Source organism: Rana temporaria, chromosome 6 (genome assembly GCF_905171775.1).
Source record: "Rana temporaria chromosome 6, aRanTem1.1, whole genome shotgun sequence".
In the NCBI taxonomy this organism is placed as follows: Eukaryota; Metazoa; Chordata; class Amphibia; order Anura; family Ranidae; genus Rana; species Rana temporaria.
In genome coordinates, this window is record NC_053494.1 from 200,449,336 (window position 1) to 200,470,997 (window position 21,662).

Consider the following 21,662-nt stretch of genomic DNA (forward strand, 5'->3'; position numbering starts at 1 on the left):
GTGGAAGCCACGTCGCACGACCGCACAATTGTCAGTTAAAGCAACGCAGTGCCAAATCTCAAAAACTGGCCGGGTCCTTTAGCTGCCTAAAGGTCCGGGTCTTAAAATTTTCTGACAACAAATGTGTGTTGACGGATTATCCGATCGTGTGTACACAAGTCTGTCGGACAAAACTCCAAAGTACAAACACGCATGCTCAGAAGCAATGCTCATCATAGCGCAACAATAGCAGAAGTTGTCCAAAGGGTGGCGCTAAAGAGCTGAAAAAACGTGTAGTTTTCGTGTTTGTTGGCTGACAATTATTTGCCGTTTGTATGCAAGACAAGTTCATGGCCAACGCCCTTCGGCCAAAAGTCCTACGCTCTGTCCGCAGAAAATCCGTTGGTGTGTACCAGGCTTAACACTAGCCTATCATACATATACATAGGCAGGCAACCAGGATTTTTTGTGGGGGAAAGCCGTTGAAAGCTGACATGCTGGATGCGTTGGGCATAGAACTGAGATTTTTGTGGTTATGGTCTTCCACTGTAGTTCTCCTTTAAAAACCTTTTATCTCTTTTTTTAGGAGGAGGAGCAAGAATTTCCTGTGCTGACGCTGCTCTTCCGTTCGATGTGTGAGGAAAAGCAGTGTGCCCGCTACGTGGTGCTGGACAACACGTCTGAGATCTCCATAAAGGTGAGTCAGTGGCAAGACCATGCAAAACTATTATAAACCAACGTTACCATTTGCAGGGTTGGACATCACGTTACAGCTATTACCCACTTCAGCCCGGAAGAATTTACCCCCTTTCTGGACCAGGCCATTTTTTTTGCGATACGGCACTGCGCCGCTTTAACTTACAATTCTTCGGTCGTGCGACGTGGCACCCAAACAAAATCTGTGTCCTTTTTTTCCCCACAAATAGAACCTTCTTTTGGTGGTGTTTTGATCACCTCTGCGATTTTTTTTTTTTATTTTTTATTTTTTTTGCGCTATAAACAAAACAACGACAATTTTGAAAAAAAAATAATAATTTTATTGCTATAATAAATATCACCAAATTAAAAAAAAAATCAATAACAATTTTTAATCAATTTAGGCCGATATGTATTCTTCTACATATTTTTGGTTAAAAAAATAAAAATCACAATAAGCGTATATTGATTGATTTGCACAAAAAGTTAGTGGGCCGGATTCAGAAACGAGATACGACGGCGTATCTCCGGATACGCCGTCTTATCTCTGAGTTGCGGCGTCGTATCTATGCGCCTGATTCAGAGAATCAGTTACGCATAAATTTCCCTAAGATCTGACAGGTGTAAGTGTCTTACACCGTCGTATCTTGGGCTGCATATTTACGCTGGCCGCTAGGTGGCGCTTCCGTATAGTTACGCAAGGAATATGCTAATTAGGTAGATACGCCGTTTCAGAAACGTACGTCCGGCTGGCCCCTTTTTTTTTACGTCGTTTACGTTAGGCTTTTTTCGGCGTATAGTTACCCCTGCTATATGAGGCGTATCCTATGTTAAGTATGGCTGTCAATCCCGCGTCGAGTTTTGAAAATTTTACGTCGTTTGCGTAAGTCGTTCGCGATTGGGCTGGACGTAATTTACGTTCACGTCGAAAGCAATGACGATTTGCGGCGGAATTTCGAGCATGTGCACTGGGATTTTTTCACGAACGGCGCATGCGCCGTTCACAAAAAACTTGAAATACGCGGGGTCAAGTGAAATTTAAATAAAACACGCCCACAACATCCCCATTTGAATTAGGCGGGCTTACGCCGCCACACACACATGTTACGCCGCCGTAACTAAGGGCGCAAGTTGTTTCTGAATACAGAACTTGCGCCCTAAATTACGGCGGCGTAACGTATCTGATATACGTTACGCCCGCAGAAAGATCCGCTGATCTTTCGGAATCCGGGCCAGTGTCTACAAAATGCCATATAGATTTATGGCTTTTTTTTTTTGACTAGTACTTGCGGCGATCAACGTTTTTTATCGGGACTGCGGTATTGTGGAAGACTGATCAGACACTTTTTTTTGTGATTTTTGACATTTATACAGCGATCGGAGCTAAAAATAGCCACTGTTTACTGTATAAATGTAACTGGCAGGGAAAGGGGTTAACACTAAGGGGCGACCAAGGGGTTAAATGTGTTCCCTCGGTGTGTGTTCTAACTGTAGGGGGGATGTGTTCCCTCAGTGTGTGTTCTAACTGTAGGGGGGATGGGACTGCCTGGGGGAAGAGACTGATCGTTGTTCCTAAGCATTAGGAACAACAGATCTCTCTCCTCACCTCTGTCAGAACGGGGATGTATGTGTATGTGTATGTGTGTGTGTGTGTGTGTTTATACACAAACACACATCCCCGTTCTGACCGCGTGTGTGTGTGTGTGTGTATGTGTGTGTTTACACACACACACACATCCCCATTCTGGCTCTGTCAGGTGCAATCGCAGGTGCCCAGCGGACATCGCAGCTGCCGGGCACGCTCATCGGCTCCTAAGTGACGCGGCGGGAGCCCCCTATATCCCTTAAAGTGCCTGCCGTACAGCGATTTGCGCAGGGGAGCCATTGTGACGCGGCGGGTGGTCAGCAGGCGGTTAAAGGAAACATGTTCGACGTTCCACCTAATTTTGGGGTTGAACATGTAACATGTTCCCAGGTGCTGCAGTCCCCGCCACACCATGGCAGCAGTACAGGGAGAAGTTCCCCAACTAACCGTCACACGGAGGTGTAATTCACACACAGAGCTCTGGGTATGAATAAACTACAAGTGCTGACAGCCCCTAATGCTGTGGTAGTTCATTGAGTCTTCCTGTTGGAGTATTGGCTTACCCGGCATGTACGGGTAAGCCCATACTCTGATCTGATTGCGGGTGCAATGCTCCTAATACAAAAAATTATAAATGCAATTTTTTTTTTTTACCTGCAAAAAGAGGTGCATTTTATTATTTTTTGTACAAAGGTGAACTTCTTCTTTTAACCACTTCCCGCCCGGTCAATAGCAAATTGACGCCCGGGAAATGGTTCTGTTATGCTGACTGGACGTCTATTGACGTCCAGCAGATAACATGCCGATGCGTGCCCGTGGGGGTGCGCAGCGCGGCGATCGGTGGTGCGGGGTGTCAGTCTGACACCCTGCATCTCCGATCTCGGTAAAGAGCCTCCGGCGGAGGCTCTTTACCACTTGATCAGCCTTGTCCAATCACGGCTGATCACGATGTAAATAGAGCTGTTGATCGGCTCTTCCTCAGCGCTGCCCCCCCACGGATGCCCACACTGGACCACTGGGGAAGCCACAAGCATGTGGATGGCCAGGTACACCCCCCCCCCCCATGGCCATCCACATATGCAAATTTATGCCAAATATGTGCCAATCGGTGCCCAGAAATGGGCACTGATTGGCACCATTGTGAAACACCTTAAAAGGGTTGTAAAGGTTAAAAAAAAAATCCCTAAATAGCTTCCTTTACCTCAGTGCAGTCCTCCTTCACTAACCTCATCCTTCCATTTTGCTTTTAAATGTCCTTATTTCTTCTGAGAAATCCTCACTTCCTGTTCTTCTGTCTGTAACTCCACACAGTAATGCGAGGCTTTCACCCTGGTGTGGAGAAAGCCTCTTGAGGGGGCGAACAGGAGTGTCAGGACGCCCACTAACACACATCTCCTTTCTCTTTCTGCAAAGTAGAGAGTGTCCTGACCCTCCTGCTCGCCCCCTCCCCCTCACACCAGGGAGAAAGCCTCCCATTACTGTGTGGAGTTACAGACAGAAGAACAGGAAGTGAGGATTTCTCAGAAGACATAAGGACATTTAAAAGCAAAATGGAAGAATGAGGTAAGTGAATGCCATCCATCAGTCTCCATCTGTGCCCACCTATCAGTGGCACCTCATTGGTGCCACCTCATCGGTGCTCATCGGTGCCGCCTTATCAGTGCCACCTCATCGGTGCTGCCTTATCAGTACCCTACAGTGCAGCCATATTAGTGCCCGTCATTGAAGTTGAAAACGTACTTATTTACAAAAAAGAATAACAGAAGCAAAATAAAAACCACAGAGGTGATCAAATACCACCAAAAGAAAGCTCTATTTGTGGGAACAATATGATAAAAAAAACTTTTTGGGTACAGTGTAGCATGACCGCGCAATTGTCATTAAAATTGCGACAGTTTGGCCTGGGCAGGAAGGTGTATAAGTGCCCGGTATTGAAGTGTTTTTTAAAAGCGTGTTTATCTTCTCTGAAGGCAATGGGACTGCCCTTTAAAACTTCATTTACCCAGAAGACATTGCTCCGTGTATAGAGAACGGTCTGCATTTCCCGGGAAGCATCGACTAAGTCAGTGGTTCTCAACCTGGGGGTCGGGGACCCCTTCGGGGGTCGAATGATGATTTTCCAGGGGTCACCAAATCCTGGGCTGTTCCTGAAGCCCCCACCGCCTTTTTTCTGCCACCCAGTTGGGCCGTTCCGAGAGCCTGCGGCCTCCCCCTCACCCTTTTTTGCAGCCACCCATTCAGTTTACGGCATGGCTGGGGGGCAGAGACTAGAGGTCAGGTTAGGAATGTGAAGTGGGAGGGGCTGGAGGAGACCCTATCTCCTGATTTTGGCATAGGTGTCACTGCTATGAGACACCCCCCGCCAGCACTGCCACTCATCCCAAACCCCCCCCCCCCACCAGCACTGCCACTCATCCTGAAACCCCCCCCCCCCCCGCCAGCACTGCCACTCATCCCAAACCCCCCCCCCACCAGCACTGCCACTCATCCAAACCCCCCCCCCTCCACGAGCACTGCCACTCATCCCAAACCCCCCTCCACGAGCACTGCCACTCATCCCAAACCCCCCACCAGCACTGCCACTCATCCCACACCCCCCCCACAAGCACTGCCACTCATCCCAAACCCCCCCCACCAGCACTGCCACTCATCCCAAACCCCCCCCTACCAGCACTGCCACTCATCCCAAACCCCCCCCCCCACCAGCACTGCCACTCATCCCAAACCCCCCCCCCCACCAGCACTGCCACTCATCCCAAACCCCCCCCCCACCAGCACTGCCACTCATCCCAAACCCCCCCCCCCCACCAGCACTGCCACTCATCCCAAACCCCCCCCCCCACCAGCACTGCCACTCATCCCAACCCCCACCAGCACTGCCACTCATCCCAACCCCCCCCCACACTGCCACTCATCCCAACCCCCCCCCCCCCACCAGCACTGCCACTCATCCCAAACCCCCCCCCACCAGCACTGCCACTCATCCCAAACCCCCCCACGAGCACTGCCACTCATCCCATTCTCCCCACCAAGGAGTAAGAGATGGTATAAGAATAGAGAATATATGAAAGGGAGAGGTAAAGAGAGGGAAGAAACAACGAAAAAGGGAGAGAAAGAATAAGTGAAAGAACAAGAAAGACGGAGAGAGAACAAGAGACAGGGATGGGGGTACAAGAAATTAGGATAGAGAAAGATGAAAGGCAAAGAAAGGAGAACAAAGAGAAACAGTGAGTTGGGGACGCAAATTACTTGTCTTGCCTTGGGTGCTGACAACCCACGCTACGAAAATAATTTTACTGTTAGGGGTCCCCACAACTTGGGAAATGTTATCAAGGGGTCACGGCTTTAGAAAGGTTGAGAACCACTGGACTAAGGTTTCTCGTCTTAATACTTCACTAAAGTGCTATGCGATCATGGGCGTCCGCTCCATAGGGCAAGGGGGGGCAATTGACCCCCCCCCCCCTGGAAAATCGAGAAGGTGTTGAAGAGTTTTGCGGCCACGGCCTGTCTGAGCGGTCCCGGGTTGGATGTCACACAGGCACAGCGAGCAGAGTGAAGCTGCCTCCCCTCCAGTGTTTATGTGTACACAGGGGGAGGGAACCTGCTGTGCCTGTGCCGCGCTGATGGCTGATCTGAGGTACTGAATGGGATGTGGGAGGGGGGGTTTGTGCTGAATGGGGGGGTCCATCTGTGCTGAAGGGGGGGTCTGTACTGAAGGGGGGGGGTCTGTACTGAAGGGGGGGGGGGGTCTGTACTGAAGGGGGGGGGGGTCTGTACTGAAGGGGGGGGGGTCTGTACTGAAGGGGGGGGGGTCTGTACTGAAGGGGGGGGTCTGTACTGAAGGGGGGGGGGGGTCTGTACTGAAGGGGGGGGGTCTGTGCTGAAGGTGGGTCTGTGCTGAAGGGGGGGTCCATTTGTGCTGAATGGATGGGTCTGTGCAGAATGGGGGGTCTGTGCTGAAGGGGTGTCTATCTGTCCTGAAGGGGGGTCTGTGCTGAAGGGGGGGTCTGTACTGAAGGGGGGTCTGTGCTGAAGGGGGGGGTCCATTTGTGCTGAATGGATGGGTCTGTGCTGAAGGGGTGTCCATCTGTGCTGAATGGAGGGGTCTGTGCTGAAGGGGTGTCTATCTGTCCTGAAGGGGGGGTCTGTACTGAAGGGGGGTCTGTGCTGAAGGGGGGGTCCATTTGTGCTGAATGGATGGGTCTGTGCTGAAGGGGTGTCCATCTGTGCTGAATGGAGGGGTCTGTGCTGAAGGTGTGGTCCATCTGTGCTGAAGGGGGGTCTGTACATTCTCTAGGCTATATTTATATGGGCATGGAGTGAAGCTGAATTATCTCAAGAGCTATTTCACACTGCCAGCTGGCCACTTTACCATCATTTTAGCTGCGCTATTTGGTCGCTAGCGGGCGCTTTTAACCCCCACTAGTGTTTGAATAAAGGGTTAAATGCGACTGTGTATCGCCGCTGCCGAAGCGCCCCTCCCTGAAAAAATTTCAGCGGACGCCCATGTATGCGATCATATTGTCTATAGGAGTTGCGGGCTGTCAGGATCTTTATCATGTTCAGATTAAAACATAATCGTATTCTGCGCAAACATAACCTTCTACAACAACAACCTGGCTGATGTCAGCAATGCTTCCTTTACACTCCAATCCACCATAAACCGTCTGGACCAGCCAATGAAGATCTCCAGATCAGTCCTGTTTAAACTTGATGGTATCGCTCAATAAATCTGTGAAGTGTGAAGTTGCGTTTAGCTGGCAGAAGAAAGATGGTGACCTTTGTGCGCTGTGATGTGAAGGCACCGAGCTATGCCGCACAAGCCGCTACACGTCCGTCCTCCACCTCTGGAAGAATAGAAAGATATAGAATAGAGTGGTATGCGAAGTTCAAAGCTGCACGCACCTCTCTGCTGGCATACATTCTTCCATCCCTGTGACCGGTCCGGACATGTCACCCTGTACAAAGTTTATATTCCTGAACCCGGACCTTTCAACTCTGTTCTGAAAATATATACGTTTTTAGAAAATTTGCTAAAGGCAGTAGATTGATTTTGTTGATGTATTTGGTCTTTTTTCCAAGTTCCTGAAAGCTGAACTCCTGGCAAACAAATTACATAGGTGAAGTACGTGCGAAGTGTGACAATTTTTAATTCCCAGAATTGAATGGACTTTAACCGCTTAAGGACCAGACCAATATGGTGCTAAATGACCCAAGGGGTTTTTACAATTCTGCACTGCGTCGCTTTAACAGACAATTGCGCGGTCGTGCGACGTGGCTCCCAAACAAAATTGGCGTCCTTTTTTCCCCACAAATAGAACTTTCTTTTGGTGGTATTTGGTGGTATTTGATCACCTCTGCGGTTTTTATTTTTTGCTCTATAAACAAAAATAGAGCGACAATTTTGAAAAAAATTATATATTTTTTACTTTTTGCTATAATAAATATCCCCCAAAAATATATTAAGAAAAAAAAAAAAAATTTCCCTCAGTTTAGGCCGATACGTATTCTACAAATTTTCCGTAAAAAAAATTTGAAAAAAATTCTATATTTTTTACTTTTTGCTATAATAAATATCCCCCAAAAACATATATAACATTTTTTTTTCCCTCAGTTTAGGCCGATACGTATTCTTCTACCTATTTTTGGTAAAAAAAAATCGCAATAAGTGTTTATCTATTGGTTTGCGCAAAATTTATAGCGTTTACAAAATAGGGTATAGTTTTATTATTATTATTTTTTTTAGCGATTTTTTTTTTTCGTGACTGCGACATTATGGCGGACACTTCGGACAATTTTTACACATTTTTGGGACCATTGTCATTTTCACAGCAAAAAATGCATTTAAATTGCATTGTTTATTGTGAAAATGACAGTTGCAGTTTGGGAGTTAACCACAGGGGGCGCTGTAGGAGTTAGGGTTCACCTAGTGTGTGTTTACAACTGTAGGGGGGTGTGGCTGTAGGACTGACGTCATCGATCGAGTCTCCCTATAAAAGGGATCACTCGATCGATGCAGCCGCCACAGTGAAGCACGGGGAAGCCATGTTTACATACAGCTCTCCCCGTTCTTCAGCTCCGGGGGGCGATCGGGAGGGGGCGGCTAGAAACGAATAGCCGCGCCGTCGTCCCGGATCGCTCCTGAAGCCATGGGAACCGCCGCATGTACCGGGGGGGGGGGTCCCGATTGGACCCGATCGGACCCACGTCTAGGCAGGGACGTACAGGTACGCCAATGTGCCTGTACGTGCCATTCTGCCGACGTATATGTACATGCAGCAGTCCGGAAGTGGTTAACCGGTTCCCGACCGGCTCACGCAGATAAACTGCAGCAGAATCCCGTATATATACAGCTTTCCCGGGAGCGCCGCTGGAGGCACAGGTGCGCGCCAGCTGCACAGCGGTGGACCCGATGTGTGTGGCTGGCGGGCGCGATCGCGTGCACAAGAGCCAGCACAGGAATTTGTGTGTGTGTGTGCTGTCGGAGGAGAGGAGACAGATCGTGTGTTCCTACAAAGCAGGAACAGCGATCTATCATCTCTCCTAGTTAGTCCCCTTCCCACACAGTTAGAACACACACACTGAGGGGCACACATTTAACCCCTGTGACATTTACACAGTAATCTGTGCATTTTTATAGCACTAATCGTTGTATAAAATGTCAATGGTCCCAAAAATGTGTCAAGTGTCACTCCGATCTGTCCGCAGCAATGTCATTATACCGCTAAAAATCGCAGCTCACCGCAATTACTAGTTTAAAAAAATAATAAATAAAAATGCCATAAATCTTTCCCATAGTTTTGTAGACGTTCTAACTTTTGCGCAAACCAATTAATATATGCTTATTGCTATTTTTTTTGCTAAAAATATGTAAAAAATACATACTGTGTGTATATATGTGTGTATGTATGTATGTATGTATGTGTGTATATATATATATATATATATATATATATATATATATATATATATATATATATATATATATATATATATATATATATATATATATATATATATATATATATATATATATATATATATATAATGTATGTGTGTGTGTATATGTATATATATATATATATATATATATATATATATATATATATATATATATATATATATATATATATATATATATATATATATATATATTCTCAAGTATAAGCCGACCCGAATATAAGCCGAGGCACCTAATTTTACCACAAAAAAATGGGAAAACTTATTGACTCGAGTATAGGCCTAGGGTGTCCATTTGCATGCCTCACTGTGTCTCACTTTGCCTCACTGTGTCCATGTGCATGCCTCACTGTGCCCATGACTAGACTGACGTTTAACATGGGAGTCTATGGAAGGGGTACCCGGCTTTGAAAAATCGGTGCTGCCCAGCCATAGGTCCCCCGGACAACAAACTTTGCACACTTGTAGAGGAAGAATGGGGCTACATGTGTGGTCTAGTTTAGGATCCAGGGGACCTACGGCCGGCCGGTACCGGGTCCCCAAATTCCAGGAGATCGGGCGCAAAAGGGTGACTCGAGTATAAGCCGAGGGGGGCATTTTCAGCACAAAAAAAATGTGCTGAAAAACTCGGCTTATACTCGAGTATATACGGTATTGTCCTAAACTGTTTTTTGATTTTTTTTTTCTAATTGGGGGAAATTTATTATAGCAAGGGTGAGACAGACCATATAAGACTTCCAGAGTGTTACCCAGTGATGCACAGAGATGAAGCAAATCCTCCTACATAAGTTGTACCTGTTTATTTACACAGGGATCTCCAAACTACGGCCCTCCAGCTGTTGCGGAACTATACGTCGCATTAAGGCATTGTAAAACTCTGACATTCACTGACATGACTAGGCATGATGGGAATTGTAGTTCCTGAACAACTGGCGGGCCGTAGTTTGGAGATGTCAGGGATCGGATGTGAGACTGATTTGATGAGGTCGGCCTCTCTTATATGTCCTGTCCTGGCTCCGCTGAAGGTGAGACAGAGGAAGCCGAAGGACAAGAGGGACACGAGTGCCTGGAGCAGGAGGTCCGGGAGAACAGCTTGGCAGGGTTCATTAGCCTGGAGTAGACTGCGATGAGCTGAGCAGGAAACGGCCAGGCAGGTAACCAAGAGTTAACAGCAACCAGGAACATAGACAGGAGCAAGGTCTCAGGGATAGCCAGGTTCGTCGGCAGGCGGGCAGTGAGGTACCAAATCATAGACCGAGCCAGAGTCTGCAACGGAGCCGGGTCAGAGATGGGCAACAGTACAGGAACAGAGCCAAGGTCAAGAGCAAGCCGGGTCTAAATACTGGGAGGACACTCTGGGCCAGATTCACAGTCGAAATACGCCGGCATATCTACTGATACTCCGGCGTACTTTCAAATTTGCCGCGTCGTATCTTTAGTTTGAATCCTCAAACCAAGATACGACGGCTTCTGGCTTCGATCCGACAGGCGTACGGCTTTGTACGCCTTCGGATCGTAGGTGCAATACTTCGGCGCCCGCTGGGTGGAGTTTGCGTCGTTTTCCGCGTCGGGTATGCTAATTAGCTTTTTCCGGCGATCCACGAAGGTACGCGCGTCCGTCGCATTCTCTTACGTCGTCGCTAGTCGGCTTTTCCCGGCGTATAGTTAAAGCTGCTATTTCGTGGCGTATAGATAGACGTGCCATGTTAAAGTATGGCCGTCGTTCCCGCGTCGAATTTCAAATAGTTTTTTTTTTTTTGCGCAAGTCGTCCGTGAATAGGAAAGGACGTAACTCACGTCTACGTTCAAAAAATGACGTCGGTGCGACGTCATTTCGCGCAAAGCACGGCGGTAAAAAAATTCAAAACTGAGCATGCGCAGTTCATTTAAATGAAGCACGCCCCCTTAACTGCCCAATTTCAAATACGCCGCCAGAAAAACACTATGCCGCCGTAACTTACGGCGCGATTTCGCTGTGGATTCGAAATTCCGCCAGGTAAGATATACGGCGGCGTAGCGTATCGATGATACACGGCGTAAGTGCAAATGTATCTGAATCTGGCCCACAGGATCAGAGCAGGATTCAGGAACACAGCTGAAGATCAGTCAGAAAAGAACAAGAGCCCAGACTCCCTTTAAATAGGCCGTCTGGCGCCAAGGAGAATTAGGCTTGTGCGTGCTCGCGCCTGTGTGCATGCGCCCCCGCAATTGCTGGGTCATGCGCGCGCCTGTTTGCCGTTCTATGGCAAAGGCTATTTGTGCAAAATATCTCTCAGGAATTCCCTGACAGGAGACCCCTGAGTCTTCTCTTCTCCACAACAGTTCAAAGCCCAGAATCTGTAAAGCTTGTCTGAGCATTCAGAAAAAAAGGGATGGAGAGCTGAAATAACAGTGCAGAGCTTAGTGAAGAGAGCTGATTGGAGGGAAGAGACACACCCTCATTGACAGGGCAATCATAGCCGAGGCTGTCAATCGCAGGCTGTGTGCTGGAGCTCCTTCCTCTGTCACTTTTTTTTTTTGTCAGGAAAACATGTCAAAGATGATTAATGCTGAACAAAGCAGTAGACCGAAATGACACTTGGGGGTTGATTTACTTAAACTGGAGAGCACAACATCTGGTGCAGCTGTCCATAGTAACACATGAGCTTCCAGGTTTTATTGTCAAAGCTTAACTGAACAAGTACAGTGGAACCTCGGATTACGAGCATAAGCCGTTCCAGGAAAATTGCTTGTAATCCAAAGCACTCGCATATGAAAGCGAGTTTCTCCATACAAGTCAATGGAAACGAAGATAATTCGTTCCACATTGACTTCTATTGTATGCAGCACCAAATGTGGCCAGAGGTAGGGGGGCGCCGGAGAGACTCGGAAACTGAGTATTTCTAAGTGTTTCCAAGTTCATCCGAATGGCTCAGAGCGTCACCGGCGCCCCCTGCACCTCTGGCCAAATGCGGTACTGCACACACCGCAGAGGCTTGAATCTTGCTCATTTCGCAAAACGACAACATGCAAACTGAGTCAGGATAAAAAAAAAAAAAAAAAGAATCGCTCGTATTGCAAAACACTCGTTAACCACGTTACTCGCTATCCGAGGTATTACTGTACCAAATTTTACACTTTCCAGTTTTAGTGCTCTTTATTAAAGTGGAGGTTCACCCAAAAACTCAATTTGTAACATTAGATTGAGGCTCATTTTGTGAAGGGGAATCGGTAGTTTTTTTAAAATCGAAGCCGTACTTACCGTTTTAGAGAGCGATCTTCTCCGCCGCTTCCAGGTATGGGCTGCGGGACTGGGCGTTCCTATTTGATTGACAGCCTTCCGACGGTCGCATACAGCACGTTACGATTTTCCGAAAGTAGGCGAACGTCGGTGCGCAGGCGCCGTATAGAGCCGCACCAACGTTCGGCTTCTTTCGGCTACTCGTGACGCGATGTATGCGACCGTCGGAAGCCTGTCAATCAAGAAGGAACGCCCAGACCCGAAGACCAAACCCGGAAGCGGCGGAGAAGATCGCTCTTTAAAACGGTAAGTACGGCTTCGTTTTTAAAAAAACTACCCGATTCCCCTTCACAAAACGAGCCTCAATCTAATGTTAAAAATTGTTTTTCGGGTGAACTCCCGCTTTAAGACAAGTACACACTATAGAAGGATATGCTTTGTTCATATTCCATGTCTGAGGTTTACAACCCATGTTGTGCTTTGTTACCCTAGACACTGCTGGATGTGTTGAATCCCATTCTGGAAGAGAATCTGAGACTGATTGCCGAGGGGGAAGAAGGTCCTCCCAAACTCAAGTGTCTCAAGTGTAAAACGGAATTCATCCACCAAGATGACAGCGGCGTTGTTTTCAGCGCTGAAGGAGGAGAGGGGCAAACGCAGGACAATAATCACTCAGGTAATGATGGGACCGCTGGGCATCTGCTCACATCATTCAATCTGCTGGTTGAACGGAAAACACTGCATCTTTTATAGGCTGTATAGGCCACGTCGTTCATTCACAGCCCTCTGAATGGGAAACTACAAGTCCCAGCAGCCTTTGTGGCTGTCAGCTTGTAGTTTCAATGACCTACCATGGTGCTGTTGAGCTCCGTGGTCGTTCGTTCTTCCTTCCTGTCAGAGTGCATCGGCTTGCCCATATGAGGTAGTGGATAAGCTGACGGGTCTGCAGGAGTCCTGCGTGTCATCAGCGATCTGATTGCTACTGCAATGCATTACAGGTTCCTGCAATAAAAAATTATAAATGCATATCTTTTTACCTGCAAAAAAAAGTGCATTTATTATTTTTTGTAAAAAGGTGAACTTATCCTTTTTTAAAGTGGTTGTAAATCCACTAAATAAAAAAATTAAATAAAAAATCCTGCAAGACAAAGGCATAATGATCTAGTATTATAGGCTTACCTGTGGGAAAAAGTGGTTTGTAAGGGTTTACAACCACTTTTAAAAGAGTTGTAAAGTCTATTTTTTTTTTTTAACCACTTAAGGACCGGACCAATATGCAGCTAAATGACCCAAGGGGTTTTTACAATTCGGCACTGCGTCGCTTTAACAGACAATTGCGCGGTCATGCGACGTGGCTCCCAAACAAAATTGGCGTCCTTTTTTCCCCACAAATAGAGCTTTCTTTTGGTGGTATTTGATCACCTCTGTGGTTTTTATTTTTTGCGCTATAAACAAAAATAGAGCGACAATTTTGAAAAAAATTCAATATTTTTTACTTTTTCCTATAATAAATATCCCCCAAAAACATATCTAAAAAATTTTTTTTTCCTCCGTTTAGGCCGATACGTATTCTTCTACCTATTTTTGGTAAAAAAATCGCAATAAGCGTTTATCGATTGGTTTGCGCAAAATTTATAGCGTTTACAAAATAGGGGATAGTTTTATTGCATTTTTATTATTTATTTATTTTTTACTAGTAATGGAGGCGATCAGCGATTTTTTTCGTGACTGCGACATTATGGCGGACACTTCGGACAATTTTGACACATTTTTGGGACCATTGTCATTTTCACAGCAAAAAATGCATTTAAATTGCATTCTTTATTGTGAAAATGACAGTTGCAGTTTGGGAGTTAACCACAGGGGGTGCTGTAGGAGTTAGTGTTCACTTTGTGTGTGTTTACAACTGTAGGGGGGTGTGGCTGTAGGACTGACGTCATCGATCGAGTCTCCCTTATATAAGGGATCACTCGATCGATGCAGCCGCCACAGTGAAGCACATGGAAGCCATGTTTACATACGGCTCTCCCCGTTCTTCAGCTCCGGGGAGCGATCGCGACGGAGCGGCTATAAACGAATAGCCGCGCCGTCGTCCCAGATCGCTCCCCGAGGGGATCCGACCGCCGCATGTAGCGGGGGGGTCCCGATCGGACCCCCGACCCACGTGCAGGCACGTACAGGTCTGCCGACGTATATCTACATGAGGCGGTCGGGAAGTGGTTAAATAATAAACATGTCATACTTACCTCCTGTGCAGTTGGTTTTGCACAGTGGCCCCGATCCTCCTCTTCTTAGATCCCTCAGCGGCGCTGCTGGATCCTCCTCTTCTTGAGTGCCCCGACGGAGAAGTGTTTTCCTTGGGGGGAAATGGTGTGGGCACGCTCCCGTGTCCTGCATCTGCGTCCATTGATACAGACAGCAGGACACGGCCCCGCCCCATCCCGTCTCCTGCGTCATTAGATTTGATTGACAGCAGCAGGAGCCAATGGCTTCTGCTGCTATTAATCTATCCAATGAGGACCCGAGACACCGGCTGGAGCTGGTGTGCTCATCCCCTAAGGTGATCGGTTTAGGCCAATATGTATTCTTCTTCTACATATTTTTGGTTAAAAAAAAAAATAGCGTATATTGATTGGTATGCGCAAAAGTTATAGGGGATAGATTTATGGCATTTTTATTATTTTTACTAGTAATGGCAGCGATCTGCGTTTTTTTTTTTTTTTTTTTTTAACGGGACTGCGTCATTATGGCAGACAGATCAGACACTTTTGACACATTTTTGGGACCATTGACAATTTTACAGCGAACAGTGCTATGAAAATAAAAAATTGTATAGCACTGATTAGTGTAAAAATGTCACTGGCAGGGAAAGGGTTAACACTAGTGGGCGATCAAGGGGTTAACTGTGTTCCCTCTCTGTGTTCTAACTGAAGGGGGGGTGGGACTGACTAGGGGAAATGACAGATCACTGTTCATACTCTGTATGAACACACAATCAGTAATTTCCCCTGAGAGAACCAGGATCTGTGTATTTACACACACATATCCCAATTCTCGCCGCGTCGCGAGCGATCGCCGGTGCCCGGTTGGTCATCACACACGCCGGGTACTCGCATCGGCTCCGGGGGCACCCGAGCAGCAGGCGCACATCCCTAGTGGCCACAGGGCGAAGTGACGTAACATAACGTCGTATCGCCCAGCCGTGCCATGTTGCCACAGTAAAACGGCAGTGGCTGGTCAGCAAGTGGTTAAATAAAATGTATGCGTTTTTTGTTTTTGTTTTTCTTGTTTTTTTAGAATCACACTTGCCTAGGTGGATGCAACATCGGTCCGATGCTGCATCTGTCCCCTGGTGCCTCTGCACTGAGAACTGAGGGATCAAATCCCACCTATCGCTCAGTCACCACTCTCTGCTCAGGGAGCTGTGAGAACCATCAGTTGCCGCTCTCTGCTCCCCCACGCTCACTGGAGCACTGGGCTGTGGAAGGGTGTCAACGGCTGGCTCAGGCTCTCAGAAGCTCGGTCCAGGCATGTGGGCGGATCCCGACTCGATTGTCACGATCTTACCCGAGCCGGTGACTTGTCGTTAAGGTTCCCCTATCGAGATGGTTCCTGTAAGGACTGCGCAGGCGCAATCCTTGCCAACGGAAATCTCCGAACCTCGGCCGGCATCCAGGCTCATTCCTTAACATCTCCGTAGATTGGAGGATGTTAAAAAAAAGAGCAAGGAGGCCGAGCGAGCCGTCCGTAGCGAAGCGAGGATGTGACTTTCCTCAAATTCCACGTCGCCCTGGATGCCGGCCGAGGTTCGGAGATTTCCGTCGGCAAGGATTGCGCCTGCGCAGTCCTTACAGGAACCATCTCCATACCCGGAACCATATCGTCAGATCACCGGGACCGGCTGGTTGACGTCGGCGGCCTTCAGCCCACTCTCTGATGAAAATGGGTCACAGGAATGCAGAACAAACTTCACTCCTGTAATCCATAGGAGAAGTACGTCTGCTTTTAACCACTTCCAGACCTGCGCACGACGATGTACATCCTATTTTTAAAGATTGATATCTCGGTAACGGCAGCAGCTGCTGCCACAACCGAGGTATCGATCTTTAGTGTGCGTGGTCTGGTACACGATAGCGGCGGTCTCCGCGGCGGATTCGCCGCGAGATCGCCGTTATCGGTGGCGGGAGAGGGCTTACCGAGCCGTCGGTAGCGGCGGAGGAGATCGGGACTGTTCGGCAGCTGAGCGGGGACGAGACTGAAGGAAAAATCTCCTTCGCCCGTCCCCATAGCTCTGCTGGGCGGAAGTGACGTCAAAACGTCAGTCCCGCCCAGCCTCTTAAAGAGACAAATTTTTTTTTGTCATTTGAAAAAATGACATTTCCAATTTTTTTTTTATTTTTTTGCATTTTAGTCTAATTATGAGATCTGAGGTCTTTTTGACCTCAGATCTCATATTTAAGAGAACCTGTCATGCTTGTTTCTATTACAAGGGATGTTTACATTCCTTATAATAGGAATAAAGGTGATCAATTTTTTTTTTTTTTTTTTTTTCAGTGTAAAAAGTAATAAAATAAATAAAAATAAATAAGAAAATCCAAAAAAAAAGTTTTTAAAGCGCCCCGTCCCGACGAGCTCGCGCGCAGAAGCGAACGCATACGCGAGTAGCGCCCGCATATGAAAACGGTGTTCAAATCACACAAGTGAGGTATCGCCGCGATCGTTAGAGCGAGAGCAATAATTCTAGCCCTAGACCTCCTCTGTAGCTCAAAAAATGCAATCTCAAGAATTTTTTAAACATCGCCTATCGAGATTTTTAAGGGTAAAAGTTTGACGCCATGCCACGAGCGGGCGCAATTTTTAAGCATGACATGTTGGGTATCATTTTACTCGGCGTAACATTATCTTTCACAATATATAAAAAAATTGGGCCAAATTTATTGTTGTCTTATTTTTTAATTCAAAAAAGTGAATTTGTTCCAAAAAAAGTGCGCTTGTAAGACCGCTGCGCAAATACGGTGTGACAAAAAGTATTGGAATGACCACTATTTTATTCTCTAGGGTGTTAGAAAAAAATATATAATGTTTGGGGGTTTTAAGTAATTTTCTAGCAGAAAAAACTGTTTTAGTCTTGCAAACACCAAATCTGAAAAACACCTAAGGTCTGGAAGTGGTTAATGTACATGGGGACAGGGAGATGAGAGTACACAGAGGTTCGGATTGTGGCGTTCAGCTTTAGCGATTGTTATTCATTGCTGCTTCATTGTACAAATAAAGTTTGTTCAGGTCTGAGTTCATCTGGTGAACCAGCAATTATTATTAATAGCAATGATCCACTGAATAATACTGTACTGTGATCTGTACATTTCTTATCTTCTATCCCTGGGTCATATAATTGCGATGGTTCCGGCTTTCTATCACATGTGACTATGGGACCCACCTTTGTGAAAAGTAACATAATCTATTTATCTGCAGGCTTGGAAATTACAGGTTGCGCAAAACTGTCATTTTATATGAGACTGGCTGCATTGTTCTCTACAGATCATACCGGCTGCCCGTCCTGCGGCAGTTTCCACGTCATCCTGGCCCCGGTAGACCAGACCGGCTACTCCAGCACGCCAACACAATCCTCTCCCAGTGACCTACCACCAGAGGGCGCTGAAAGCAGGGGGCAAAAGTTCTATCTGGCTGGAGATGAAAGAGACGGTTCAGAAACGAGCAGCTGTCTGGGTGGCAGCGACAGCCTATTGAACGGCACGACCGCCTCAGAGGCCAACGTTACCGGCCTGACTGGAAGTTATAGATCTTCCACTGCGACCCCTCCGGTCAGACACAATAGCATGGTGCTCCAAGACAACTGGCAAGTTAGTCCAAGTAAGTAAAAAAAAATAAAAAAATTATATATTATCGTGGGCTTTATAAAGCAATGCTAGAGCGCTACGGATGTGGAAAGTATAGTTTCCCTACGCACACACAAAGTACAGTGCAACCTTGGATTACGAGCATAATCCCTTCCAGGAGAATGCTCATAACCCAAAGCACTTGCATATCAAAACGAGTTTCCCCATTGAAGTTAAAGCGGAGTTCCGGGCACAATTTCACTTTTTAAATATAAATACCCCTGTAATACACAAGCTTAATGTATTTCTAGTAAAGTTAGTCTGTAAACTAAGGTCCGTTTTGTTAGGTTGTTACAGCATTTAGACACATATTCCATTACACCAACCCAAGACAGCTTATCCGACACTCCAACAATCCAGCAGACACGATCCATTAGAATTCCCCAGAAGGACGAGACACACGCAGCTCTGTCTTTGGTTCCAAAACGAATGAATGCTTTAATGGTAACTCAGCCTTGTTATATACAGTTACAAGCATGCTACAGTAATCACAGGGACAATGAAACTCTCAACCCAAAACATCACACAATGGGGGCTTAACGAGTTCCCCCTCAATCCACATCCCAGACAGACATTCTGGCACCGAATCTAGAGTTGTTAATTACTACAGCTGACAAGTCACATTCCACAGCTATTATCAATAGTATTTTCACACAAAACATTAGCATACACAATGAAATATCTTAGGAGCAGACCTAATTAGCACAATGGACAACAGAATGCAATCACAGCAAGCCCAACAAAAAGGAGGTGCCCTAGGGGAGACCCCCAGAGGGGAGGTATCCCAGGAGCAAAGGGGGCTACTATAGGTAAAAACAGGCTGTACTCATGAAACAAAAGTTTACAAAAAATATTTTTTAATTAATGAAAAAAGTCGCTACAAAATATAGATTATTTAGCAGTAAAAAGTGCAACTAATAGAGCAAGCAATTGATCCAATTAGGTGAGCAGCATGCACCAGTATAGGTTACTATGTGCTATGATCAATCACAGCAAGCCCCATCACCACAGCCAGGTGGACTTAATTAGCATCTCAACAGTCTATGTTACACATTGAATGAGACACTCTTATTGACCTGTTGGGATCAGAATAAACCACCTGTAATATGTCAAGATCTCCTGCAATACATGAATTATCATTTCTCAGTCATCCTATGCCCAAAAAGGGACTCCCGTTACAATTTTATCTTTGTCTCATTTTTTTTACATCACAGAAACCTGAGATTTTAACCGGGGTGTGTAGACTTTTTATTCCCACTCTGTGTGTTTATATTTTTATGTTTGTTTTAAAGGGGAGTTCCGGCCACAATTTCACTTTTTAAATATAAATACCCCTGTAATACACAAGCTTAATGTATTCTAGTAAAGTTAGTCTGTAAACTAAGGTCCGTTTTGTTAGGTTGTTACAGCATTTAGATTTTATAATCTAGAAATAGACCGTGGCCATCTTAAGTGTGGGCATCATGAAACCAGACTGTATGACTTCCTGGATTTCAGCTTTGCATATCTCGCACATGCTCAGTGCACAAGCAATGTAATAGGTTTCAGTCAGGTGTGCAAGGACTACTGGGAAACATGATGCCTATCCCAGAAACCCTTGCAAATATCCTAGGCAAATAAGGAGGAATAAGTAATGAAGGACTACAAAATAAAGGTATTTACAAGCAACAAATTAAATAAAAATTGTCCATTCTGAACACTATGAGGTTAGAGCATGCAGCACAGACAAACATAAAAAAATGGGTGGAACTCCACTTTAATGTCATTATTGCTAATCTGCTTGCTTGCTTGGGAAGATGGTGATATTGTATTTATTGTTGTGCCCGATACTTTCTCACTTCTCTGTGTGTCTCTCCAGCCTCTGTCAGCCCAGATCAGATCCTGGATTTCCGGCTAGTGGATCACCGTCTAAAGTTGTATCTTGATATGGAGATCTTAGTTGGGGATATGGAGGAATTCCAGTGTTATATGAAGGTGAGACCTTGTTTCGGGGGACGTAAGGTCAGGTTCTGCACAGCTTTTAGGCTGACCATATAGTATGCAATTTCTTTCTTGTGTTTAACCACTTGAGCCCCAGAAGACTTGGGCCATTTTTTGCGATTCGGCACTGCGTTGATTTAACTCGCAATTGCGCGGTAATGCGGCGCTGTATCCAAACAAAATTTACGTTCTTTTTTTTTTCTTTTTGGTGGTATTTGATCATCTCAGTGATTTAAATTTTTAGCGCTATAAACAAAAAAAGAGCCACAATTTTGGAAAAAAATATATATATTTTGTACCTTTTTGCCATAATATCCCCATTTTTTTTCTCCGTTTAGGCCAATACGTATTCTTCTACATATTTTTGGTACTAAAAATCGCAATAATCGTATATTGATTGGTTTACGCAAAAGTTATAGCGTCTACAAAATAGGGGATAGATTTATGGCATTTTTATAATTGGTATTTTTTTTTTTTTACTAGTAATGGCGGCGATCTGAGATTTTTTGTCGGGACTGCGACATTGTGGTGGACACTTTTGACACATTTTTGGAACCATTGGCATTTATACAGCGATCGGTGCTATAAAAATGCACTGATAACTGTAAAAATTTCACTGGCAGGGAAGATGGTTAACACTAGGGGGCGATCAAGAGGTTGTGTTCCCTAATGTGTGTTCTAACTGAAGCGGGGGGGGGGACTGACCTAGAGGAAATGACAGATTGTGGTTCCTAGCTATTAGGAACTCACGATCTGTCTTTCCTCACAGAACAGGGATGTGTGTGTTTACACACACGCGTCCTTGTTCTGCCTCTCGTGCCCGTTATCGCGACCGCCGGTCACGAGCATCGGCATCCCCGCTTAACCACTTAACGCCCGCCACACGCCTATTTACATCCACAGAATGGCACGTATAGGGAGACTCGATCGATGACGTCAGTCCTACAGCCACACCCCCCTACAGTTGTAAACACACACTAGGTGAACCCTAACTCCTACAGCGCCCCCTGTGGTTAACTCCCAAACTGCAACTGTCATTTTCACAATAAAGAATGCAATTTAAATGCATTTTTCGCTGTGAAAATGACAATGGTCCCAAAAATGTGTCAAAATTCTCCGAGTCCGCCATAATGTCGCAGTCACGGAAAAAAAACGCTGATCGCCGCCAATAGTAGTAAAAAAAAATAAAAATTATAAAAATGCAAAAAAACTATCCCCTATTTTGTAAACGCTATAAATTTTGCGCAAACCAACCGATAAACGATTATTGCGATTTTTTTTTTTTTTTTAACCAAAAATAGGTAGAAGAATGTGTATCGGCCTAAACTGAGGGAAAAAAAATGTT

General features: G+C 45.9%; 1 protein-coding gene across 2 annotated transcripts in view; it reads left to right on the forward strand.

The window, feature by feature from the left end:
• The window catches only part of LOC120944154 (serine/threonine-protein kinase 11-interacting protein-like), a 91,267-nt gene that overhangs the window by 51,755 nt on the left and 17,850 nt on the right, over positions 1 to 21,662 (forward strand). For both annotated transcript variants that reach the window (XM_040358070.1, XM_040358069.1), the window contains 4 exons: positions 566 to 676; positions 12,933 to 13,116; positions 17,979 to 18,311; positions 20,196 to 20,311. In XM_040358070.1, the coding sequence (XP_040214004.1) occupies positions 566 to 676; positions 12,933 to 13,116; positions 17,979 to 18,311; positions 20,196 to 20,311 (744 nt within the window). The remainder of the gene's footprint in view (positions 1 to 565; positions 677 to 12,932; positions 13,117 to 17,978; positions 18,312 to 20,195; positions 20,312 to 21,662) is intronic.